Source organism: Pelobates fuscus, chromosome 9 (genome assembly GCF_036172605.1).
Source record: "Pelobates fuscus isolate aPelFus1 chromosome 9, aPelFus1.pri, whole genome shotgun sequence".
Classification (NCBI taxonomy): Eukaryota; Metazoa; Chordata; class Amphibia; order Anura; family Pelobatidae; genus Pelobates; species Pelobates fuscus.
In genome coordinates, this window is record NC_086325.1 from 142,001,077 (window position 1) to 142,022,149 (window position 21,073).

At 40.9% G+C, this 21,073-nt stretch overlaps 1 protein-coding gene across 2 annotated transcripts in view; it reads right to left on the reverse strand.

The window, feature by feature from the left end:
• ZER1 (zyg-11 related cell cycle regulator) overlaps positions 1 to 21,073 on the reverse strand; it is a 491,045-nt gene that overhangs the window by 460,951 nt on the left and 9,021 nt on the right. Inside the window, exons 4-16 of one of the 2 annotated variants that reach the window (XR_010085304.1) lie at positions 20,420 to 20,859; positions 17,661 to 17,837; positions 16,346 to 16,460; positions 16,026 to 16,172; positions 15,630 to 15,803; positions 15,330 to 15,545; positions 15,069 to 15,110; positions 14,717 to 14,836; positions 13,921 to 14,036; positions 13,456 to 13,644; positions 11,981 to 12,078; positions 10,680 to 10,782; positions 7,793 to 9,426 (exon numbers count right to left, since the gene is read on the reverse strand). Coding sequence is in view for 1 of the 2 variants with exons in the window: in XM_063432624.1 (XP_063288694.1) it covers positions 9,369 to 9,426; positions 10,680 to 10,782; positions 11,981 to 12,078; positions 13,456 to 13,644; positions 13,921 to 14,036; positions 14,717 to 14,836; positions 15,069 to 15,110; positions 15,330 to 15,545; positions 15,630 to 15,803; positions 16,026 to 16,172; positions 16,346 to 16,460; positions 17,661 to 17,837; positions 20,420 to 20,859 (1,995 nt within the window). In the remaining variant the exon portion in view is untranslated. Of the gene's footprint in view, positions 1 to 7,479; positions 9,427 to 10,679; positions 10,783 to 11,980; positions 12,079 to 13,455; positions 13,645 to 13,920; positions 14,037 to 14,716; positions 14,837 to 15,068; positions 15,111 to 15,329; positions 15,546 to 15,629; positions 15,804 to 16,025; positions 16,173 to 16,345; positions 16,461 to 17,660; positions 17,838 to 20,419; positions 20,860 to 21,073 lie in introns of those variants that run through there. The other variant, XM_063432624.1, reaches the window with a different exon arrangement.

Genomic DNA, 21,073 nt, shown 5'->3' on the forward strand with positions numbered 1-21,073 from the left:
ACAATTAAACGTAAAATTTACTAAGTATTTTCCTTAAAATGACAACGTTTCACTTTGCATTAAAAACCTTTGTTGAAAATATTGCTTTATATTCTTAAAGGAACACTCCACAGAAAACAAAATGTTTTACATTTATTTAGGTAGATATATCCCGAAAGAAAAACATGCATGCATTTTATTTCCTGCATGTTTTCTTTTGGGTATATAAAAGTCTGCAGCCTTTTTTTTTTTTTTAATTCTTTATTTTATTGAGGCAGTTAAGCGATACAGTACAAATCATGGCAATGGGAGTTCGCTCGGCCCTGAACGCAGTCAGGGAGGACGAGCTCCAGCAAAAAGTAGCCTCCTTTTTCTTTTTGTAACAAGTATAGCACAACATTGCAGGTATGGAGTACAAGCATTTAACATTGTATCGTGATAATATGCAGTGTATAGGTGACAACGATTATTACTTTGTATAAGTAGCGGCCTATAGCTCTACAAGCCTGTGACCCATAGGCCCGAGTCTCACAAGCAGGCTTTCATGGAGGTTTACGGTGTATCAGGCTCCGTCAAGGTACAACATTACAATCTTATATGGGGTCAGTGTGTCTGGGAAGTGCAATGGGTTCGTAATAGTGACCTGTCAGTTTTACTATTGTTAGGACATCATGCTTGCATTTGACTAAGAGAATATTGTCACACTGTGTGAGGTCGGAGCCGGGAGGCCCGAGGTATGAATTGTGCGTTCGCTGTCGTGCATGTGCGGGTTGAGAGCCCCTGACCAAGGGGGTTGCGGGGGGGGGGTGTTTGGTCTGCCACGTAATGTGGTCTCTATATCTGCCGACCAAGCCGGCTAGTGCGTCTATCAGTATTGTCCTATTAGTGGGCAGCTAGAGAAATATAACAGAACATTTATTAACTATGAAAGTAAAAGTAGAAGTGAACTTAAGTAGCGTATTAACACATGTGTAGACAAGTGTTCATTCGGGGCTGTCTGTTCCCTGCGTGTTCGTTGATCGTGGGACGAACGGTGTTATGGACGGTGTTATGGACGCAGGGTCCCACATTGCCGCCTGTGATGCCGAGGTGGAGGGCACATCAGCGTGCGATAGTCCCAAAGTCTCCAGAAAGATCGATGCGTCCGTCATGGATTTCAGAGTGTGTGTCTTCCTGCATTGGGTCGTAGTCAGGGACCCATTCAGTTCCCATCTGTATTGTAGCCCTGCAGCTCGCAGTTGTGCTGTCACCGTGCTGTATGACTTACGGTGGAGGAGTGTGGCCCTTGTTAGATCCTGGAAAAAAGTGAGGCTTGCAGTTTCAAAGGTGAAGGGAGTTTTGCCCTTCATAGCTGACATGATCTGTAGCTTGTCAGGTAGTGAGGTGCAGCGTAGGATGACATCTCGCACCGCTGTGGACTTTAAGTGAGATGGGCTTGGGAGGCGATAAACGCTGTCAATTGCTACTCTCTTTGCCTTTGCATGTGGCAGAATTGCGGCCAGCATTCTCCTGATGTAGTGGGGTAGCTCTTCGGCTGTTATCTCTGCGGGGATGCCCCTGATTTTAACATGGGTTCGCCTCTGGCGATCTTCTAGTGTGGTGAGCTTGAGCGACAGAAAGTGCTGTTGCGTGTACAGTGTTCGTATGGATTCCTGTACTTCGGAAAGGTGAGATTGTACCTCTGTTATGGCTTTATCGTTGGTTCCAACCCTCTCCGACACTGCGCGGACCTCCGTTTTAAGAATGGCCGAGTCAGCCGCGAGTAGCTTATGTATTTCGGTTAGGAGGAGTTTTAGGTCCTTTTTCGTGGTAGGAGCTGAGTCTGGGTGGGTCCGGAGGCCCATCTTGCTGTGGTGGTGAGTGCGGTGAGCCCTCGGGCCCAGTTTGGCGTGGTGCCGGGGCTTGCTCTCTTTCCTCTACGGCGGGAGGCCTAGGTGGCGGTGGCTTTTGGAACATGGTTTCTATGTCCCTACCTTCCGCCGAGGTGTGCGTCTTCTGGGAGCGCCTACCCATGCTTGGCGTGCTCTGAGGTGAAGCCTGCAGCGTGTGGGTGTAGGGTTGCTCCGCTCTTGGCGCTGCTATTCCTCCCAGGAAGCTCCCCAGGCCTTGCAGCGTGTCGTAGGCCCCGGTTTTGGGTTTCCGTCGGGCTGTCTTAGGTGGTTGGAAAAAAAGGCATCTATCGATGCTATATGTTCTTCCGATCACGGCTGTGATTGTGGGGAAGCCGGATTGGAATCGGTTTAGCAGATATCGTCTGGATTCGATTTTCAGATTAGGGAGCTTCAGAAATGGCGTCTGGTCAGGACGATTGGTAAGCCCCGCCCTCGTCTGCAGCCTTTTTATTCCGCAGCACTCAGCTTCCGTACACACCTTTTATTTTATGTGTGGTGACGGCGGGCCCCAGATTAGAGCGGCGTGGTGCGCCAGTCTGGCCATGGCTACAGAGTTATCGGTGGGAGGAGGGGGAGCTTTGTGCTTCCCGTCTGCCTGTAACCTGGACATTGTGCCACTTGGTCACTTTTAAATGTGGGGGTCAGAAGCACCTCCTTGGCTGTCAATCAGTTAGTCTTCTTTAGAATATCTACTAAATTGTTAAAAAATAAAATTAACTTTTTCAATGGGGTGTTCCTATAATAAACTCAATAGTGATTTTTTTTTTTTACAGATTGACAGGGTGAATTTATTTTATAAAGGTATTCTAGTTAGAGGAGATTTAAATATGCTTCTGAATTTTGATATTCTCTAGACCAGGGATCGCCGAAATCAGGCCCTCCAGATGTTGCTAAACTACAACTCCCATGAATCTCTGGCTATGTTTTCCATTCAAAGAATCATGGGAGTTGTAGTTCAGCAACATTTGGAGGGCCGGAGTTTGGGGATCCCTGCTCTAGACTGTTCCTCCTCCGGTGAAGTCTTCATTCAGTCATGAAATGGTTGAAATATCTTCAGATCTTGACCATCCCTTGATGTTATGTGAAAGTATTACACGGAATGTATACCTGTATAACTCATTGTACATGGTTATACATGTACATGGTTGAGCTGCAGAGGTTCTTACCCCTTCTCATTCACTTCTAGAAAAAGAATGAGAACCACCCACACACTTGGAAGCTTTGATCCTGGTGGCAGCTTACATTCTACTGTAAGAATGTTTCTATTTTGTTTTTCAACTGATTGAGAAGCCACTGGCATAGACATAAAGACCACAATAAAGTGTCTATAGACAGGGGACACTTGTCCAAAGGGACTAGCTGGAACAGGGGACAAACCACAGCATTTCTGCCCACAGTCGCCGTGGCTTGACTGGGGTCATGGAACCGCTCCCTCCTGGAACCGAATGAGGAACTCGCTCTAGCAACCCCCAGGCACTGGACACCCAGTCCTGGTAGTTCTAGTCCTTACAAGGGCTTTCCCCATTGAATCCTCCACACTGGAACAGTGATCATCCCTTTCCCCTCCCAGTAACCAGACGAAACATAGTTCTTGCGGTACAAGCTGGAATGTTTTAATCTGGCCGGATGGCCTGCTTTTAAACATTTCTGAACACGGACAAGCACACCCATGGCACTCCCACACAAAACAGGGTAATCACTCCCGTATGCCTGGGAGATAATTGAGTCAGGAACAGTACAAAACTCAATTATCTCCAGGCACAAGAAACACACATTTCACAGACAACCCAAAAGTACCTTTAAACTACATGAAAACCCCACTAAAGTTATATCCCCTGATAGCCCCGATCTGGGTGACCAACATATCCAAAAATCACCCAGATTGGTTCAGGGGTTTGGGATTTCCATGGAAGTCATAATTTGACCAACCGCACACGAGTTTCTTGCCCAAAATAGTTCCAGGGAAAAAGTGGTAGCAGTCGGTCAAGTTCGGTAGTTTAAAAGAGAACAAACTATCGAACAGAATCCATTGCCATACCGTGGAGCTTGTTCCCTTCATCCAGACTAATGATCCCACCAAACAGTGTTCTTCTAAGTTATATAAAACCAAACGCTGGCGATCATGGAAGTCTAGCGGTGTTCGGGAGTTTCAGTGTCTGTTTTCAGTTCCAGGAACTCAACAACCTAACACCGCTGCCTGCGTTCATGCGAACAAAATGGCAGCCACCACGTGTTTGTGCATACGAACAGTGGCCACCCAGACAAACCATTAGAACACTGCGGTTAGGATCGTTACAATGTATCCATTAGGCTTAATAAGCTTCCAGGTGGTCCATAGTTCGTGCAGCGGTTCGTTTCCCGAATCACACGAAACAAGCCAGTTAAATAGTCTTTCACAGGTTTCCCTGCATGGCCCATAGTCTGTGGGCAGGAGGCTGGCAAGCAGGCTCCTCCAGGAGCTCGTGGTAAACTCACGTGGGAAGGGGAGTTTGTCACAATGTATATATATATTTATTTATTGTCTGGATACATTTAAATGAGCAACTACAAATGTAAACATGTAATTAAAATCTATCCTGTTTGAACAGATTTAAGGAATTTTAGGGGGCTCTCATTCTGTCCTATTTGGCTCTAACTCTGTGGGGGTGCCCTGCCTGACAGGTGCAGACCACTTTAACTGACCCTCACATTTCCAGAGCTTTTCAGACTCAGACTGTTGCAGCCAGAGCTCAGAGCCATTGACTGAAGGAGCACTGGATGTGATCTGTAGAGAGGTAGCGGGGCAGTGATTGATATTTTTATAACTATGCTCTATACTAAGCATCTCTACTACAGGGTGAGTAAACAGTGATGAAGGACTAAGCGCCTGCAGACTTCAAGCACCATACCTACTTCAATCAGGTTTTTCCCTAGTAGCTTGATTACATTTACATAATTACATCTAGCTGGTCTCCTTTAAAAACCATTGTGATGTTTCCTTTACTCCTAGCATTGGCTATGAACATGTTCTATTTGTTTTTTTTTTATTTTGTATAAACATAATGTACTTTGAATATTTTTGCATGTGCCACACTGCACTGTGAAGGAGCTGGTCTCTGTGCGAAGGGTAGACCAGCTCCTTCACAGATACAGGAACAGGGCAGCTATGCTGGCGCTTATACTCCCTGCCAAATCTTGCGAGGAGATGCTTCTGCGCCTTGCACCTACTATGAATAGAAGGAAGGCACTCAACCATGTCAGGGCCTGTAGCCCCTGATGGAAGCCCTGGGTACCTATGTCCTACTGGTTTAAAACTGGTGGTTTATATTCTGTTGACCCATGCTATGAGGATGATCAACAACAGATATTGGGTATAAAGAGTATATTGTTTATTTCCTTTAACCCTGAGCAGACCACTCATGGACATGTGCCTTTAGGGCCCTTTATGCAAGAGTCTGCTTACTGTCTGCCCTCAATTTCAGTTACTCTTTGGTTGGATCTATGCCAAATTGAATTATTGTGGATACAGGGCTTAACATTTCGAGCCTTATGCTACCAGCCTGGTACACTGAAAGCTTGGAGGGTCCATGGCATACTTATCATGGCTGAATTTTCACTCACCAATGGCTAGTGGAAATTTTGAGCACTGGCTAATTATACACTTTTATTATCCCAATTTTCTCATCTAAACCATTTTGTTGGAGAATGAATTTAATTTAATTGTAGTCTTTGTGTGCTGCAGGAGAGGGATCAGTTGACTGCGGTAAATAAAAAAAAAATGGCCTAAACTAATTTCATAATATTTGGGACTATGGGCTTAGAAGACCCCTATTAAGTCATTAGCTTGTTTTCTTCCCTGTTTATCTTTTCTACCTTGGCTTCTGTATCTGTCCCCAATTACCAATGAGGTTGACAGCTGCCACATCCACCATGTGCCCAATAACTTCCATGCTGTTGGCCAGCCTATGAAAAGAGATGCCTACAGTATGTAGAATTCATATGATGCAGCAAGGAAAAAGACTAATTATTTAAGGCAGGTGCTTTGGAATTCTTCAGCTGACTATTTTTTCTCCTGGAGAAGAAGGATTCCAAATACCTTTTGACAGCCATTTTTTGTACCCCGTATAGCATGTTGACGTGATGTGTGGCTAGGAAATCAAGGTGGGTCTAGCAATCCTAGTGCCGGTTATATTACATTTTCCCCACCTTTAGTTAATGCAACTCTTTTATCATTTGGCAATGACTGTAAAAAAGCTGAATATTTTTTTTTATAACATAAATCTCATGTTAATCAGTATATCAATTAATTAACCCCTCCAGAACACTAATGACATGTCAGGTGTCACAACAGACTTTGCTATGTGTGAAACTGAAAGTGTTAATCGCCACCGCAATCTGGAACCAACACAACAACCCTCTTTCATCCTTCTAATGGAACTTTATTAATTACGCACATCAGATTGTAATTTTTTTTAACATTTTTATTTTTTACAAACACATTGCACAGTGTTACTGTACGCCTACAATGCGATGGGTATTTATACAGCCCTCTAAGGGAGTAAAGGTGAGCTAATGAGTGGAGAAATCCAAAGGGATGATTGAAAACAAATTCCTCTAAGGCAGTAAAAGTCTTTGCTACATTTGGGAGAACCGGAAAAATACAATTTGTGAATGTTCTGCTGCATGTTTGGTTCATAATGAGGAATTGCGGAGTGGATTTTGGTTCAAAAACAATGACAAACACAAGGAATCAGAGTCCATAATAAATCTAATTCGTGCCATAGAATTAAAAAATATGGTAGCCCCCACGTAAAAGTTGATCCTTTAGTTATCCATGAGGCTTGCAGTACATCTCTTATTAAATTGGGGTCCTCCAGGAGACAGTGAGAGGATAAGTGTTCAGGTATGTAAACTTCTGTGTGAATCGTAAGTGCAACACCAGTCCCATTTCATTGCCTCTCCAGGACTTTTGCCATAGACACAATGTTGAGACAAAAACAATGTTTTGTTTTTAAAAGCCCATGGCCACTATGTTTTTTTTCAAGCCTTTCCACCCTTCTTTGGGTATCATAAGATAAGATAATATTGCAGATTCCCTAAAGAACATTTTAGATTAAAACCCCAAAATATAATGGAGATGATAGGAGATGAAAACTTAGAAACAAATAGAGGAAATTGATACTTCGACACACAGATAATTGCAGATTTCAAACTGATTAAAGACCATTACCACTGTTAGGTTGTGTAGGTAAGTATACATATAAAAGAGCAATCTCAGAGTATATGAACCCATTTACAAAGCATTAGCATTGAATCTTTTGATGCCACGTGCCAAACAGATATATCTGAGAATGCCTGACCCACCATTAGGTACCTGGACACATAGTGTATTGTGCTCCCCTGCAGTATGTAGCCTTCATGTGCTGTAGGGATGTGATCAATTCACTAATCAACACCAAATGTTAACATTTTATATTCTGAATGACACGAAACTCTCTGTGTACCTGATATTACTGTGTTGTATCATTCTATATGTCTCAAAAGAGAAAAAAAAGAGAATGTCGATTCACTAATCAAAACAAATTGTGTGAAGCGATGAAGGCGCTTGCTTAAATCAGTTTCCTTCCTACAGCATATAAATGACATAGCAGGGCAGCATGTAGTTGTGGGAGGTGTACATGAAATCATAATTAACCGTATGGACTTGAACTGGTGTTCAGATAGATTAGTGACATTGAATGGAGGTTAATTGACTACATGTGATTAAGAGCTTTCATCTCTCCTGACACCTTCCTTATCCATTACATAGCGCTTTTCTCATAACAGAAGGCTTTAGCGCCAATTTACAAAGTGGGTTTGTCACACAGCGTATAAAAACGCTCTCTCTATGTTGTGTTAACCTTTTATTTTAACGTTTCTGCAGGTTACGATTTTTATTGGACTTTCGTACTTTTAAGGATTTGTAACATCCAAATGCAAGAAGAGGGATACCTTGCCAGCCATCATGTGTTTTAAGGAAGGCAGATTAAAATGTATTAATAAAAAAATAATGCATACACCGCTACAAATGTCAACACAACACATAGACAGGTTTTATGGTAATGGCTTACGTATGGGTTCCTTGAAAGTGATACTTTAGAGTAGAGTTATACAGCCCATTGCATTAATACATGGATAATATTTGTAACCAGTGTTGTTCACAGATGTTAGGTTTCAAATTGCTGTCCCCACAGTCCTAGTCTCCACTCCTCGAAAGCTTTGGCACTGTGTCCTTATATAGGTGTCCAGTCATTTTGTTCTCCCCATTTTAAATAGATTCTCAATTCTGTCTTCACGTGGAGGCGTTTAACCCTTGGGATGCCAGTTACAAAAGTAATGACTGTAGGCCCCTTCAACAAAGGTGGCTGAAAGGCTTTGCCTGCAACACCTTTTATGATGAAAATTTGCTGTTATCCACACAGGTTATAGTTCATTTCTATTGTACGTTAGGAAAGTCAAAATTCCCTTTACTTAGTAATAGTCTCAGCAATTTATCCCAAGTGATTTTGTCTTTCTTTTTGTAAATCTGTTAAGTTTACATTATCATTGCCAAATCCTCTAATGAACTCGAGACCATACCTAGAAAACATCTCAATTCTATCTATGACAGATCCTGGCAGTGCTTACACATATAGGTTTTAAAGCACATTTACTGACTCACAGGATAAAGATTTGCAATTCATTTGTTCTGTTTCAGAGCGAGTGTTAAGAATATCAGCACAGAGTGCTTTGAAAGCCAGGTCCACAGCAGAGACTGGCAGTGAAGCCCAATTATTCTGAGTGAGGCCTCGCCACATTATGGAGGCTAGCACACAAAGTTTACGGCAGTGCTCTCTGGTGCACATACGTGGTGTGAGGCGGTGACGTAAACGCTCAACAGCTTCCTTTAATTTTAATCTCTGGCAGATTTCATTTTTGAATGCATTTCACTAGTGTGACGATACTTATTTAAATCTTTGTGGAATCGTTCCTTAGGAGAGCCTACAAGACCTTCTCAAAGCTGGGTGACAGATAAGAGTCTGTGTGCATCACAAAGAGAGAACATAACCCCGTGTCTGCTTGATTCAGAGCTTGCAAACACAGTGCGATCACCTCCATTATTGGATAGGTGACCCAACAGGTAAAGTGCTGAATTGATCATTGAATAGAAATCCCAAAATACATTGCATCAACTGCTTCAGAGAAATGTATGTCCTGGAGCAGATTTCACCATGTCTCTTAATTCACTGTTTTCTTTTATAGTTGATCACATCCAAATATATATCAAATCAACAAATATTAAACCAAACATAATAAGGTTTTCTTGTGTGCCAAAAAAAGGATAATAAAAAAAGTCTCTCCCAGTCATTTGATGTTGGCTGCATATGGCCCTCTACAATTTTGATTTGTATTTTTTTTTTTTTTTTTTTACATGGGTAAAAGGTTTTCTTTTTGGAGAGGTGCAGAGGGCAATGAAGTTTGATGTTGCAGGTGTCCTTTCTATAGTGCGGTGTCCATACTTTCTTCATTATAATTACTGCAATGTTCAAGGACTTTCCTGAAAAAAACAAACAGAAAATTGAATTAATTACTTCCTAAATTAAAGGACCACTATAGTGCCCTGAGGGTGCCCCCACCCTCAGAGACCCCCTCCCGCTGGGCTCTGGGGTGAGGAAGGAGTTAAACTTACCTCTTTCTCCAGCGCCGTGTGGTGAGCTCTCCTCCTCCTCGGCTGAATGCGCATGCGCGGCAAGAGCCGCGCGCACATTCAGCCAGTCCATAGGAAAGCATTACTCAATGCTTTCCTATGGACGCTGGCGTCTTCTCACTGTGATTTTCACAGTGAGAAGCACGCAAGCGCCTCTAGCGGCTGTCAATGAGACAGCCACTAGAGGCTGGATTAACCCTATTATAAACATAGCAGTTTCTCTGAAACTGCTATGTTTATAGAAAAAAGGGTTAAAACCTAGCTGGACCTGGCACACAGACCACTTCATTAAGCTGAAGTGGTCTGGGTGCCTAGATTGGTCCTTTAAAGGGAGAGCAAAAGGCGTATGTTACTAGATAACCAAATGCCCTATATATTGTATATTGTAAAGCGCTATGGAATCTGTTGGCGCTATATAAATGACAATAATGTACGGTTAGAATCACCATAAGTGTTTGTCCTTTTTACCTATTGTACAGCGCTGCGGGATATCTTGGTACATACACACATCTAGTGTAAAAATACATGGTAATGTTGGGAAGTACCTTTTGGTGACAAGTTCTCTACAATAGCTACTAGCTGTCCGTAATCTAATAATACCCCTAGAGTTGTAGGTTTTGGATTAGTTTTAGAAGAAAAAAAATAAAAATAAAAAAAAACAACAACAAAATGTTATAACCATCACTGGTATTTGCATTGCTTTTTTAATCTTGTACATTTAAAAGTCACCGTAAGCCAATATTCCATTTCCACAAGCCCTAGGGAACCCTGTGGGAGTGACACTTATACAAAAAAAGTGTCCCAGTCCTTTAAAAAGTCCTCTATTTGCAGTCCTCTCCAGCAACAAACTAACCCACTGTGAGAAGCACTACCACACTGCTTTGCCTTCACCACACTTACCAGCCTATGTGCGCACCATGAACTAGGCCACAACATGCAGAGTTCATGTGTACAGAGACAACAGCCAATGTCTGATTGGTCCAGGAGCAAGTCTTTTTTTCCCAGTTTGTCAGTTGCTACATTTAAAGAACTATCCTGACGATCTTGAAAACCAGCGGTCTGCAACTACATTTTACATTTCATTTTCCAGTCAGCTACAGTACCTGGCCATATCCTTTGTTTCTTGGTGGGTTGAAGGCATGTTGACAAGATCTACCAGCAGAGGGAGCCCTCCTTCCTTGATCAGCAATGGACAGTATTTGTCTGCTGTAGTACAGTAAAGACACATCACGTTAGTAAGACAGATCCGGTTTCTTTAGGCAGAATTACTATATATTTCTTTCTTTTTACAAAATACAAGAAAATGCCCCAGTGCCAGAAACTGGAAATACCACCGAAGCAGATTACCAGTTTAAAAATGACAAGACTTTATTGCTCCATGTTGAAAACTATACAGTGGCAGCAATGGAACACATAACGAGAAATGTAATAAGCTAAGCACACTCACAGATTGTAAATAGTAGGTCTACGTCATTTCTGGTTTCTGTCCCTGGAGCATTTTTATTGTGTAAATTGATGTTTATTGAGTTTCCAGGTTAGATACAAAGGCAGGTTACATGTAGTTACTTGTGTAAAACATACTCCTACCAAATTGTCGCTATATATAACCAACAAACCTATAAACCATTAGTGTACCAAATTAGTGAACTGTGTCTTTTTCTATAAAAAAACACCCACAGACATCCAGAGACCCTCAAACCCTCATTTATGCTCTATCTGTATAGTAGTGATGGTACAATTAGGTTCTCATGTCAGCATGGCTTGGAATTCAACTGTATCAATGGATAGCAGCCAGTGGGTCTAAATAGGACTGCTGGCATTCCTCTGCACTAAGGACAAGCTCCTCAATGGAGCAAAGGTCTTCCACGCATTGGGACCACAAAGAGGTGGTGGGACCTTTTCTTGCCAGAACAGGGGGAGAGAAGACAGGCCCCAGAGCATTTTATCAGAAGTTCTGTGTCAGCATGTTTGGTAGGACATTTGTTATGGATCTTCTTCTCTATGGTGTATGCACCTGGATTAACTTGTGATTTAACACTCTACTGTGTTGCTTTATATAGACACTAATTGCCTACTGTACTTTGATAGGCCTTACCAATTCCTACCCATTCCAACAAGGAATAATGAGATGTTACAACGGAATCTGTAACATCAACGCTCACTCCATTCATATGTTGTTAAACATTGGCATTCCAACTGTTGTGGACTACAGTTTCCATGGTCCTCTGCAGCAAAACTGACAGACCATCATGGAAACTGTTCACAGAGGTTGGATTGCAAAAAAGTTAGTACTGTACCGCTTGCAAAGCATCCCTGGAAACAGCCTCCCAAAAGCTGTCATGGCAAAATGTAGACATTCTCAGCCTAGCACATAACTGTAACATCTCCTGGTTGTCATACTTACGATATACAGAGACGAGGTTGTAAAGTGCCCAGGTTGCCCAGTGTTGGCTGATTGGAGATACGTTTTGGGGGAGGAGCCGAAGAATGGGCTCAAATGATCTGCAGGAAAAAAAAAATAGATACTAGCAATTGCTAACATACCAGATTTGCGAAAACGACAAATAAAAATAGTCCGTCAAGAGACTCTTTCATGAATTTATGACAGAGACCAGTTTTACAGAGCTTTTATTTTATCTGTACAATGGCATCACCAAATGTATAGACACAGATAGAAATAGGTTATATTAAAAGCTTGCAATGACACTTCCTCCGTTGAGCTGCTCAACACGCCTGTCGCTATGTATGACTATGCTTTCATCTGTACATTTTGCAAGCATATGTATAGAATTAAATCTTAATCAGAATGCAATTTACATTAAGTTTAGTGTGTAAACTCTAGGTGAGTATATCTTTTAATCTATAAATTTTATGGTCGTTTTGCCATCAGAGTCTATATATATTATCCATACCTACCTGAATATGAGCTTATGATCAACATAAAATGTGGAGGACAGGTTTACTTTATGTATACATCTTTCAACCTATACAGTTTTTGAAGATTTTTCTAAAACAGGATATAGATTAAATCTGAAAAACATCATCGTATGTCTTGTGGATGATACAGACTATAGAATACACAAAGTCTGCGTGATGGCCTAACTTTCTCAAAAATATTTCCATTAATTTTATTGAGGGAGAAAAACTACAAACTAAAGCTGGTCAATTAAACAAACATTGGTCAGATCACCTCACCAGCTCGTGTCCTTGGGCAAGACATCTAAACCTCCCTCAAATCCTCATAGACTAAGCTTTGAGTAGGACCTTCTTCACTTCTAAACCTCCCCTTTCTAAAATTGTAAAGCGCTGCAAAATATGTTGGCGCTATATAAATGCTAATAATAATGACAATAAGCGACGTTTTGATATCTTTGGGACGGACACAGCTGCCAACATCTACCTCTCCTCTATTAGAATGTTGAGCGACTGAAGACAGTGTAGCTCTCGGCTATATGGAGAGTGCAGTACACATTTAAGATAATAAGCTTCACTGAACTTGTATTGCAAAAAGCCAAAGCAAGCGATAAACTGATGCGTGTGTGTGTGTGTTAAAGGTTTAGTCTCTCATTCTGATGACCAATCACAAAGAACAATCCTGTCAACAAGGACACACAAGTACAATAGAGGAGGGGTTGATGTTGAAACCTGTGCCCTTTCCACCAAGTTCCTTACTGTCATGTTTTTATAGGGCTCCATATTTAAAAATGTAATTAAATTACGAAAGAATGCACACTTGATTTATATTTTTAGCATCCCTTGCTTGTTTTCTACATAGCACAGAAATGTGGATGTGTGCTTAAATGGCACTAGTTGCAGTTAAGTTAAAAGAAAATGGCAACAGGACCACATTTTATATAGACCGAATGTTGCGATTTTCACCTGTAGTTAATGTTTCTTCTGGAACTGATGTCCCAGCTCTGGATGGCTTTCCACATTCGTTCTTCCACCTCCCGGCGGGTTGGCTCTCCAATGAACCACGCTTGGGGACCATCGAACATGATATGTGACAGCACACCACAAGCATTATAAGACACCTCAATACCATCTGCTTTGCTCTCCAAGAGGTTACTGCCAAGAGAAACACAAGAAGGTCTCTTCAGTACAAAAAAACAATAAGAAGGTTTACTAATATAGGGAAATAAAAGTTGGAAAACAATATCTTCAGCCAAGTTGTGTTGGGGATTTTTCCTCAATATTTTTTTTTTTTAAAGCTATTTCAGCCTACATTGTGTAATTCAAAGTTGTCAAATCACCAGATGCAATAAATGACAAGTCCCAAGAAACGTTACGTCTACATCATTAAAACGTCAAATAGCAAGTTTGCTGTTAAGGCTGTGAACCTACCTGAACACACTGATGAATTGTGATGTCATTAGCTGTGGACGAAGTTCACGCACTTCAGCCACATTTCCCAGCAACCCCAGCATGTTGCGGTGAAGTTCTTGCTTCTCGGGAAACTCCTAGAATTGAGAAGTAGACAGATGACGCGTTTGAATTCAGATGTTTAGGTATAAAGCACCAATATTATCTACAGGGTGGGGTGAAACAATATAGAAGCTTCTAGTAATGCAGTTTTATTTTTTTCCTCTGGAAAGGCCGTTTTGGCTCAGTAAATTTCAAGCATTTTCTTTTTTTAATTTTGTTTCTTCTAGATGGGAATTAACTATACTTAAACTACAGTTCACTTTGGTGGTTATGGTGTTATGAGTCTATGTTCTGGTTTTCTGAAAAACAACTTTCAGACTTCCACTGCTCTTTGATGCATTATCATCTAACAAACGTGGAAGTATATTTTGCACATTAACAGTGTAGCTGCAGAGGGCTGGTCTATGGGTACCATAGTACTATAACCACTACGTGGACTGTATGGTCCAAGAGTTTAAAAGACTGAATCCAGAGTTGGGTCTTGGCGTGTTACACAGACAAATTGCTAAACTATGTCCTGAAGTATATATTATTTTTCAGATGACCAAAATTGCTTATAATTGGTCAGCAATTACCGTCAAATTTGAATACAGTCTTTAAGGAGTACCCTTTTTTTTTTTTCTTCAATTTTGACGGTATTACCCACATTTTGCAATTGGCAAACTGCTACCCAAAGGGTACATTGCCATAAAATATGTTTGGATAAACCACTCACTTTTAGGCACTCGAGAAATAGCTTCATGCCACTGTAGTTGAGGAACATCTCGCAATTATCTGGGGTCTCGTCTGTAATGTTCCACAAAGCACTCCAGGAAAACTCCATAACCTGGTCACACTACCGGAAGGAAAAAGAAAGAGAGAAGATATGGGCTCCAGTCATTTGTGAACTGACAAAAGGATCCTGTGCCACAGATTTCTAAATAGAATCAGTAAACACAACCCAGAAAGAGTTCATTTAGAAAAGAAAACGGATAGATACATTACAGACTGAGCCTTCATTTTGTATGTAGGTGAAAAAATATTGTTACCATGAAATGTAAACTGTGATTAAACATTAGAATACGCACCATTTTATCCTGTAGCTTCTTCTGTATCAGTTTCAGCATAGTCTAAGGAAGAGAAGGAATAAGCAATATTGATTTACTCAGTAGTTTGTTACGGCAGACCTCACTCACTAAAGGGGACACGCAGTTGTGGATTTATCACCCATTTAAGTTGACTGTTTTTCATCTGCTGTGAATCCCGATCCCGCAACAGCGATGCTCTTGCACTGGTTGCCACGGTCAGTGACGCTCTCTCAAATGCAATTTTCCTTTATCTACGCTTACCATGACAAAACCCATCTTGCCGACAGCCTCCTTGTGATCATTGTCCACCTGGCAGACGAGGGCATTGCAGAGATGGACAGCAATGCGTTGAATGGACTCGTCTTGCCGGGTTGGAATGAGGATGTTTAGCAGTAACTCATTAACCCGTTGATACTGGAACTCCAGCTCTTCTGGGATGTTGAAGTTACAAAGTGTGAGACAGCAGTTTCTTTGCACCTAAAGAGAAAGATGGCTTACTTTGGTCATCAGAGCATGTAGTTTGAAAAGCAGTAGGAAAACTGGAAATGTACAAACGCTTACCGTCACTTCCTGGTAAGACTCCATGCCGTTTAGCACCACTTGGATGACCTGCCGTCTGAGACGAATGCTTTGCTCAGCTCGATACTCAGAATTGGTCAGGTAGAATAGTGCGGCACTTCCAGTCACCTGAATAGTTTTGTCGTATTTATGACACTTCAGAGCAGCAATAACCAGCTGGAGAGAGAGAGAGAGAAACATAGGTGAGATTGTAGAAATTAAACTTAAATCATCTTTACAATGAAACGGAGTTCTCGATCTGTCAATATGATGATTAAGTTTTTACTGTCTGTGATACGGAGATTAAATTAAAACTCCATTCTTATTTTTGTTGGTACCTTTTTAGCAAGCTAAAAACACCCATGCATTTTGCACAAATTACAGCAAAGGTTCTCCTACCTGTAGAGCTCGCAGTGGCTGGTTGCACCTTTCTATACGAGCAATGTCAAAGAGGAGGTTGATGGCACGAGACGTTATCTCAGGACGATGTTCTGTGTATGCCTCAATGGCATTTAGCACCTGCTCCTCATTCTTATCACCGCTCACCTATGAAAAACAGAGCAAAAAGTTAGGTGTCAGTGTTTCTCTAAGTGGCTTTTGGAAATGCGGTCCTATATTTTCTAAACATTCTGCTTTCATTTGGTATCGCCATAAAGCGTCATAGGTGCACGTTGAATGTTGTCCCATATTAACAGTGTAGAAATCAAGTGAGTAATTACCTTGTGGGATGGGATATGTGTCAAACTGCAGAGGGAGGTCTCAAAGAGACCAAGGAATTGCAGAGGTCTTTTCAAAGCTCGAAAAGGAATGATGCTGCTCTTAGAGGGTTCAATACTAAAAGAGAAAAAGAAACAGTTATATTCAAAGGGTTATGCAAACTCAAAAGTTATTTACAGATGATAAATCGCAAGAAATATAAAAAGATCTTGCCTCAAGGCTCAAATATTGCTGCATGTTAAAAATGTTAGATGTAACAAGTTTAAATGCGAACTCAATTGATTAAAAGCTGGAGTGCACTTATTATTTTATAATGCATTATTTAGATACTCCGTTAAAATAGATGCAAAACCATCACATTTAAAAAATTACAAATAGAAAAGAAAATTCACATTTTAAGTTTCTGCACATTCCTGGGCTAATCTGTCCCTCAGCCAATCAATGCCATACAGGTATAACATTTTTTTGACTTTGATGGGTATCTACATCACTCAGGAAGATACTTATTCCAAGCAGCTACAGCTTAAAGGACATGACCAGACAGCCAGTATTTAAAGGGAAACTATAGTTACCAAAACAACTTTAGCTTAATGAAGCAGTTTGTGTGTATAGATCATGCCTCTGCAGTTTCACAGCTCAATTCTCTGCCATTTAGGAGTCAAATCTGTTTTGTTTCTGTTTACATAGCCCTAGCCACACCTTCCCAGGCTGTGACTGACACAGCCTGAATGGAAACAAAATGGTTTCATTTTCAGTCAGATGTAACTTAGTTTTGAAGTTTATATCTCCTGCTCTATAAATTGAACCTTAATTACATACAGAAGGCTCCTGCAGAGTCTAGCAGGCTATTAACAGAGCAGGAGATAAGACGTATTTAAATTAAACATAATTTGCAGAGAATTAATGGCAGAGAATTGAGCAGTGATACTGCAGGGGTATGATCTATATACCAAAACTGCTTCATTAAGCTAAAGTTGTTTTTGTCACTATGGTGTCCCTTTAATCAATATCCTATCTTAATATGTTTTGCAATTTTCCAAATGTGCATGAAACAAAGCAGCCCCTACTTTGTCTCACGTGTGTCTTTTGATTGTGCTAGGATTTTACTGACATATTTCAATGGTGTACATTGCTTAAAGCTAGAAGCTCAATATCCTGTCACACAAAAAGCTTTCCTATGGTTCACGGGTGTGACAAATTATCATTGCTATATATTAAAGGCCTATCTACAACCTGCAGAATATTATTTTCAGTATATATCATGGTTTTCGCTAGGTGTGCTAATACCATGACCTCTCCTTTCCCCCTTAATCTTACCTGGGAGGACCGAGTTCGTCATCCATCTTGGAAATTGCACAGTTTTCCAACATCAGGTGACCAGAGATATCCAATGAGACAAGATCTTCCAGGTTCTGCACAAAAAGGCTTAGCACTTTCCGAGTCAGTTTGAACTTGTAATAACTGGACAGCCTGTCACGTGAGATGTCAAGGTGTCTGTATGGCCAAGAGAAAGAATGACAATGGAATGAGGGATCTAATAGCAGCAGTGTAGCGTTTAATCCATTTAGAAACCTAGAAATGTACCAGTATTTTGTTCCACATAGTACAGATCACACATGGTAGAAATAAAATGCAAACGTACTGTGCAGATGATCCATTCTCTCTTTAATTAATCAGGTTTTGAGTATTGTGAATCAGGGGATATTGGATATATTGTATGAAAGGAGAGCACAGAATTTTGAAAAACTGTCTGGTAACTCTTAAGTCACATGTGACTTGGGGATATATGGGACGCAGTGACGGCACTGGGATATCCCATGGTAGTCAAACAATGTGTACGGTTTGCATTTGTACAAAGGTCGGCAATTCAGTCTATCATAACAGGCTCATACCTAGATAAAGGTTCCAGTTATATGAATGCATTAGAGGGCAGCAGTCTTTATAGGCTGTGTTTAAACAAGCGTCCGGAAACCACTTTACTTAAGGTGTGCGTTTAGGTAGTATGGCAGGAGGGTGTGATATTTTATAGGTAAGGGTGGACGCGGATTTGAGACAGCAGAGAAAGCTTTCTGGAGACACAGCTAAAAAAAGACAACTCATTCCCTTACAGTCTTTGGTGACCAGCCCAAAAAGTATTTTGATCTACTCTGACCTGCAGAGAGCCAAATGCTTGGCACCAGGTCTCAGTTCTGTGTCACCATGATGACATGGCATAGTGGATTTGTCAAGCCATCATTATATAGAAACACACACACTTAATATAATAAAGGCTCTTGGCATGTTAGCCGAATTACATAACAATGTGCCTGTTTACTATTCCCCTTCCACCAAGCCAATAACTTATCTTCCAGTATCCCTAGTTCTCGCCTCTTCCATGGTAATTCTGGCCAATAAATCCCTCTATAACTGCCAGTCCCTTCTATTCACAGCTGCTTTATATCAGTCCCCTCTATGACCCTACTACACCAGCACTTCTTATAATTGCTGCCATCCCCTTTATTCCAGACTCGATTATCTACTGCTTATTCCTGTGCTCTCCTATCTGTCTTCTACAATCTCCATTCCCTGTATTTTAGTTTGACATTATACTTTCATTTTATAACTCTCACTCTACAATCTCATTACACCAGTCCCGATAAAAACTCCAGTTAGGCCAATAATAATCAATACTCCTTTTATGCAAGTCTTAATCAATACTCCATTTATGTCAGTCATAATCAACCTTTATGTCAGTCCTAATCAATGTTCCTTTTATACAAGCACTGATCTATCATATGTGTGATAGCCATCGTTTGATACTGCAAATGATTATTTTTTTACAGATTAACCATCACTGCTTCATGCTAGGTAGGTTTCTGATACTTGTCTACATGCCAGTGGATGTCTCGTTCTCCCATGAAGTCTGCAGGCCAGACTGTGGCTAAATAGGACATCTCAGATGCAAAAGATATGTGTCATCACTACAGCGGTCAAGAACATGACTTATTGTACCTCATGCTGAGCTGATGCCATTCAATTAAAATTTAAATTAAAGTGTATCAACAGGCCAGGAATCCCATAGTAATCCACTGATTAATATAATTATATCTTTGTAAATATTTTAATTAGTCACTTTGTCTGTAGAAAGACAATTGCTGAGCCTACAGCCCACTGAAGAATATACAGGTTGAAGATTGGCATTTAGCAAAACACCATCCTGATGAACTTCTAAATATATGGCACACTACTCACTCTAAACCAACTGTGTTACTCCTTCCCCATTCCTCCCAAATTAGTATTTTATAAAGATAAAAACCTAATGAAATTCCCACACGGAGTGTGTTAAAATTTCACTGAAATTCCAACTCAGTCAAAGAATATCATAAGACAAAGTAGGAACTTATGTATTTTTCCTACGCTTGACAAGAAGGCTGAATTAAAGCAACCAAGCTCTTTCAAGGTTGAGGGCGAAAAGACGGCCAGATTAATAATAACATTATTAAAGGGACTTTAACAACAAATAAAACAAACTAATAATAGGTTAATGAGGACACTGCTTAAACAAGCTTACAATCTAGAGGAGGTGGTATCTAAAAACACAATAGGAATGTGATGTGAATTCCTGGCAGATGAAGTACCAGGAGCAAAAAAGGATCTCACAAAGAAGAGGGACAGGATCAGGTAAGTCAATCTCACCTATTCCTGCACCCCTTGGCCACCACACGACCAGCAGCAAAGTCACCATTAAGGGTCTTTGCAAAATATGCAAACACCACATAAGGTGACAGAGGCACTTTAAAAGGCCCTATGACCAGGGCCTTCCCATTTCCAGTTCAAGGAAGATCTTTGGACCACCAAATGGCCAATATTCCAAAGTGATAAGAAGTTCAGAATAGCATTGGACCTTAATAAAGCTACCTTGTAGGATAAGTTTAAGAGTGAAAAGCTACCGATCATTAAAACCTGTGATTCATTTCAGGCTAGAATAATTACATGAAGCAAATAGAAGATGATTAAGTGAAGCAGTAATTCCAAATATGCTAGTTAAGAGAAGGCATTGAGGTGATAATGAACGGACCTCAGCGCATACAACTTACCGCAATTTCTGCAGCTGGATGAGAACTCTAATGTGCTCTTCAGACAGGTCCATGTTGTACAGGACTAGTGATACTAAAGTGTCTTTCCATTGTGTTAGGAAGCTCACATCATTTAACTGGATCCCCGACAAGTTTAGGGCTTTCAAAGAGCGCAGAGGGCGCAGCATCACCTCAACATCCACACCTTTGGTGATAGAGCCAAGATTTAAGAAACGCAGGTTTTGGAATCCTTGAAAAGTAAAGTCCCGGACAAGAACCTGGCGGGTGGGGTTGACCAAACAGTCACTTTCATCATAACCTCCCAGGTTTTCCTCTTCATAAAATATGTTGAGACAACCAAAGAGACTGAGGGACACAAGGGTCGAGCTAAACCTTGCCAGGGTCTGCAGACTCTTTGCTGTCAGTCTCTCACAGTTAGTTAGGTACAGTTCTACAAGGTCCTGTAAAGAATGAAGACACAGAATTATAAAAAGAGCGCTCTACACAAACACTGTATTAGGGCAGGAGCAGTATTCATAGGTCTTCTATAAAGGCCTAAATGGACACCGTTGACTTAGACTCTAGAGAGGACTACTACACTACTTTGAATTCGCTATGAATTCCCAACAATTAAGAAATCAGTCTACGCAAAACAAATATTGGATAGGGATTTAC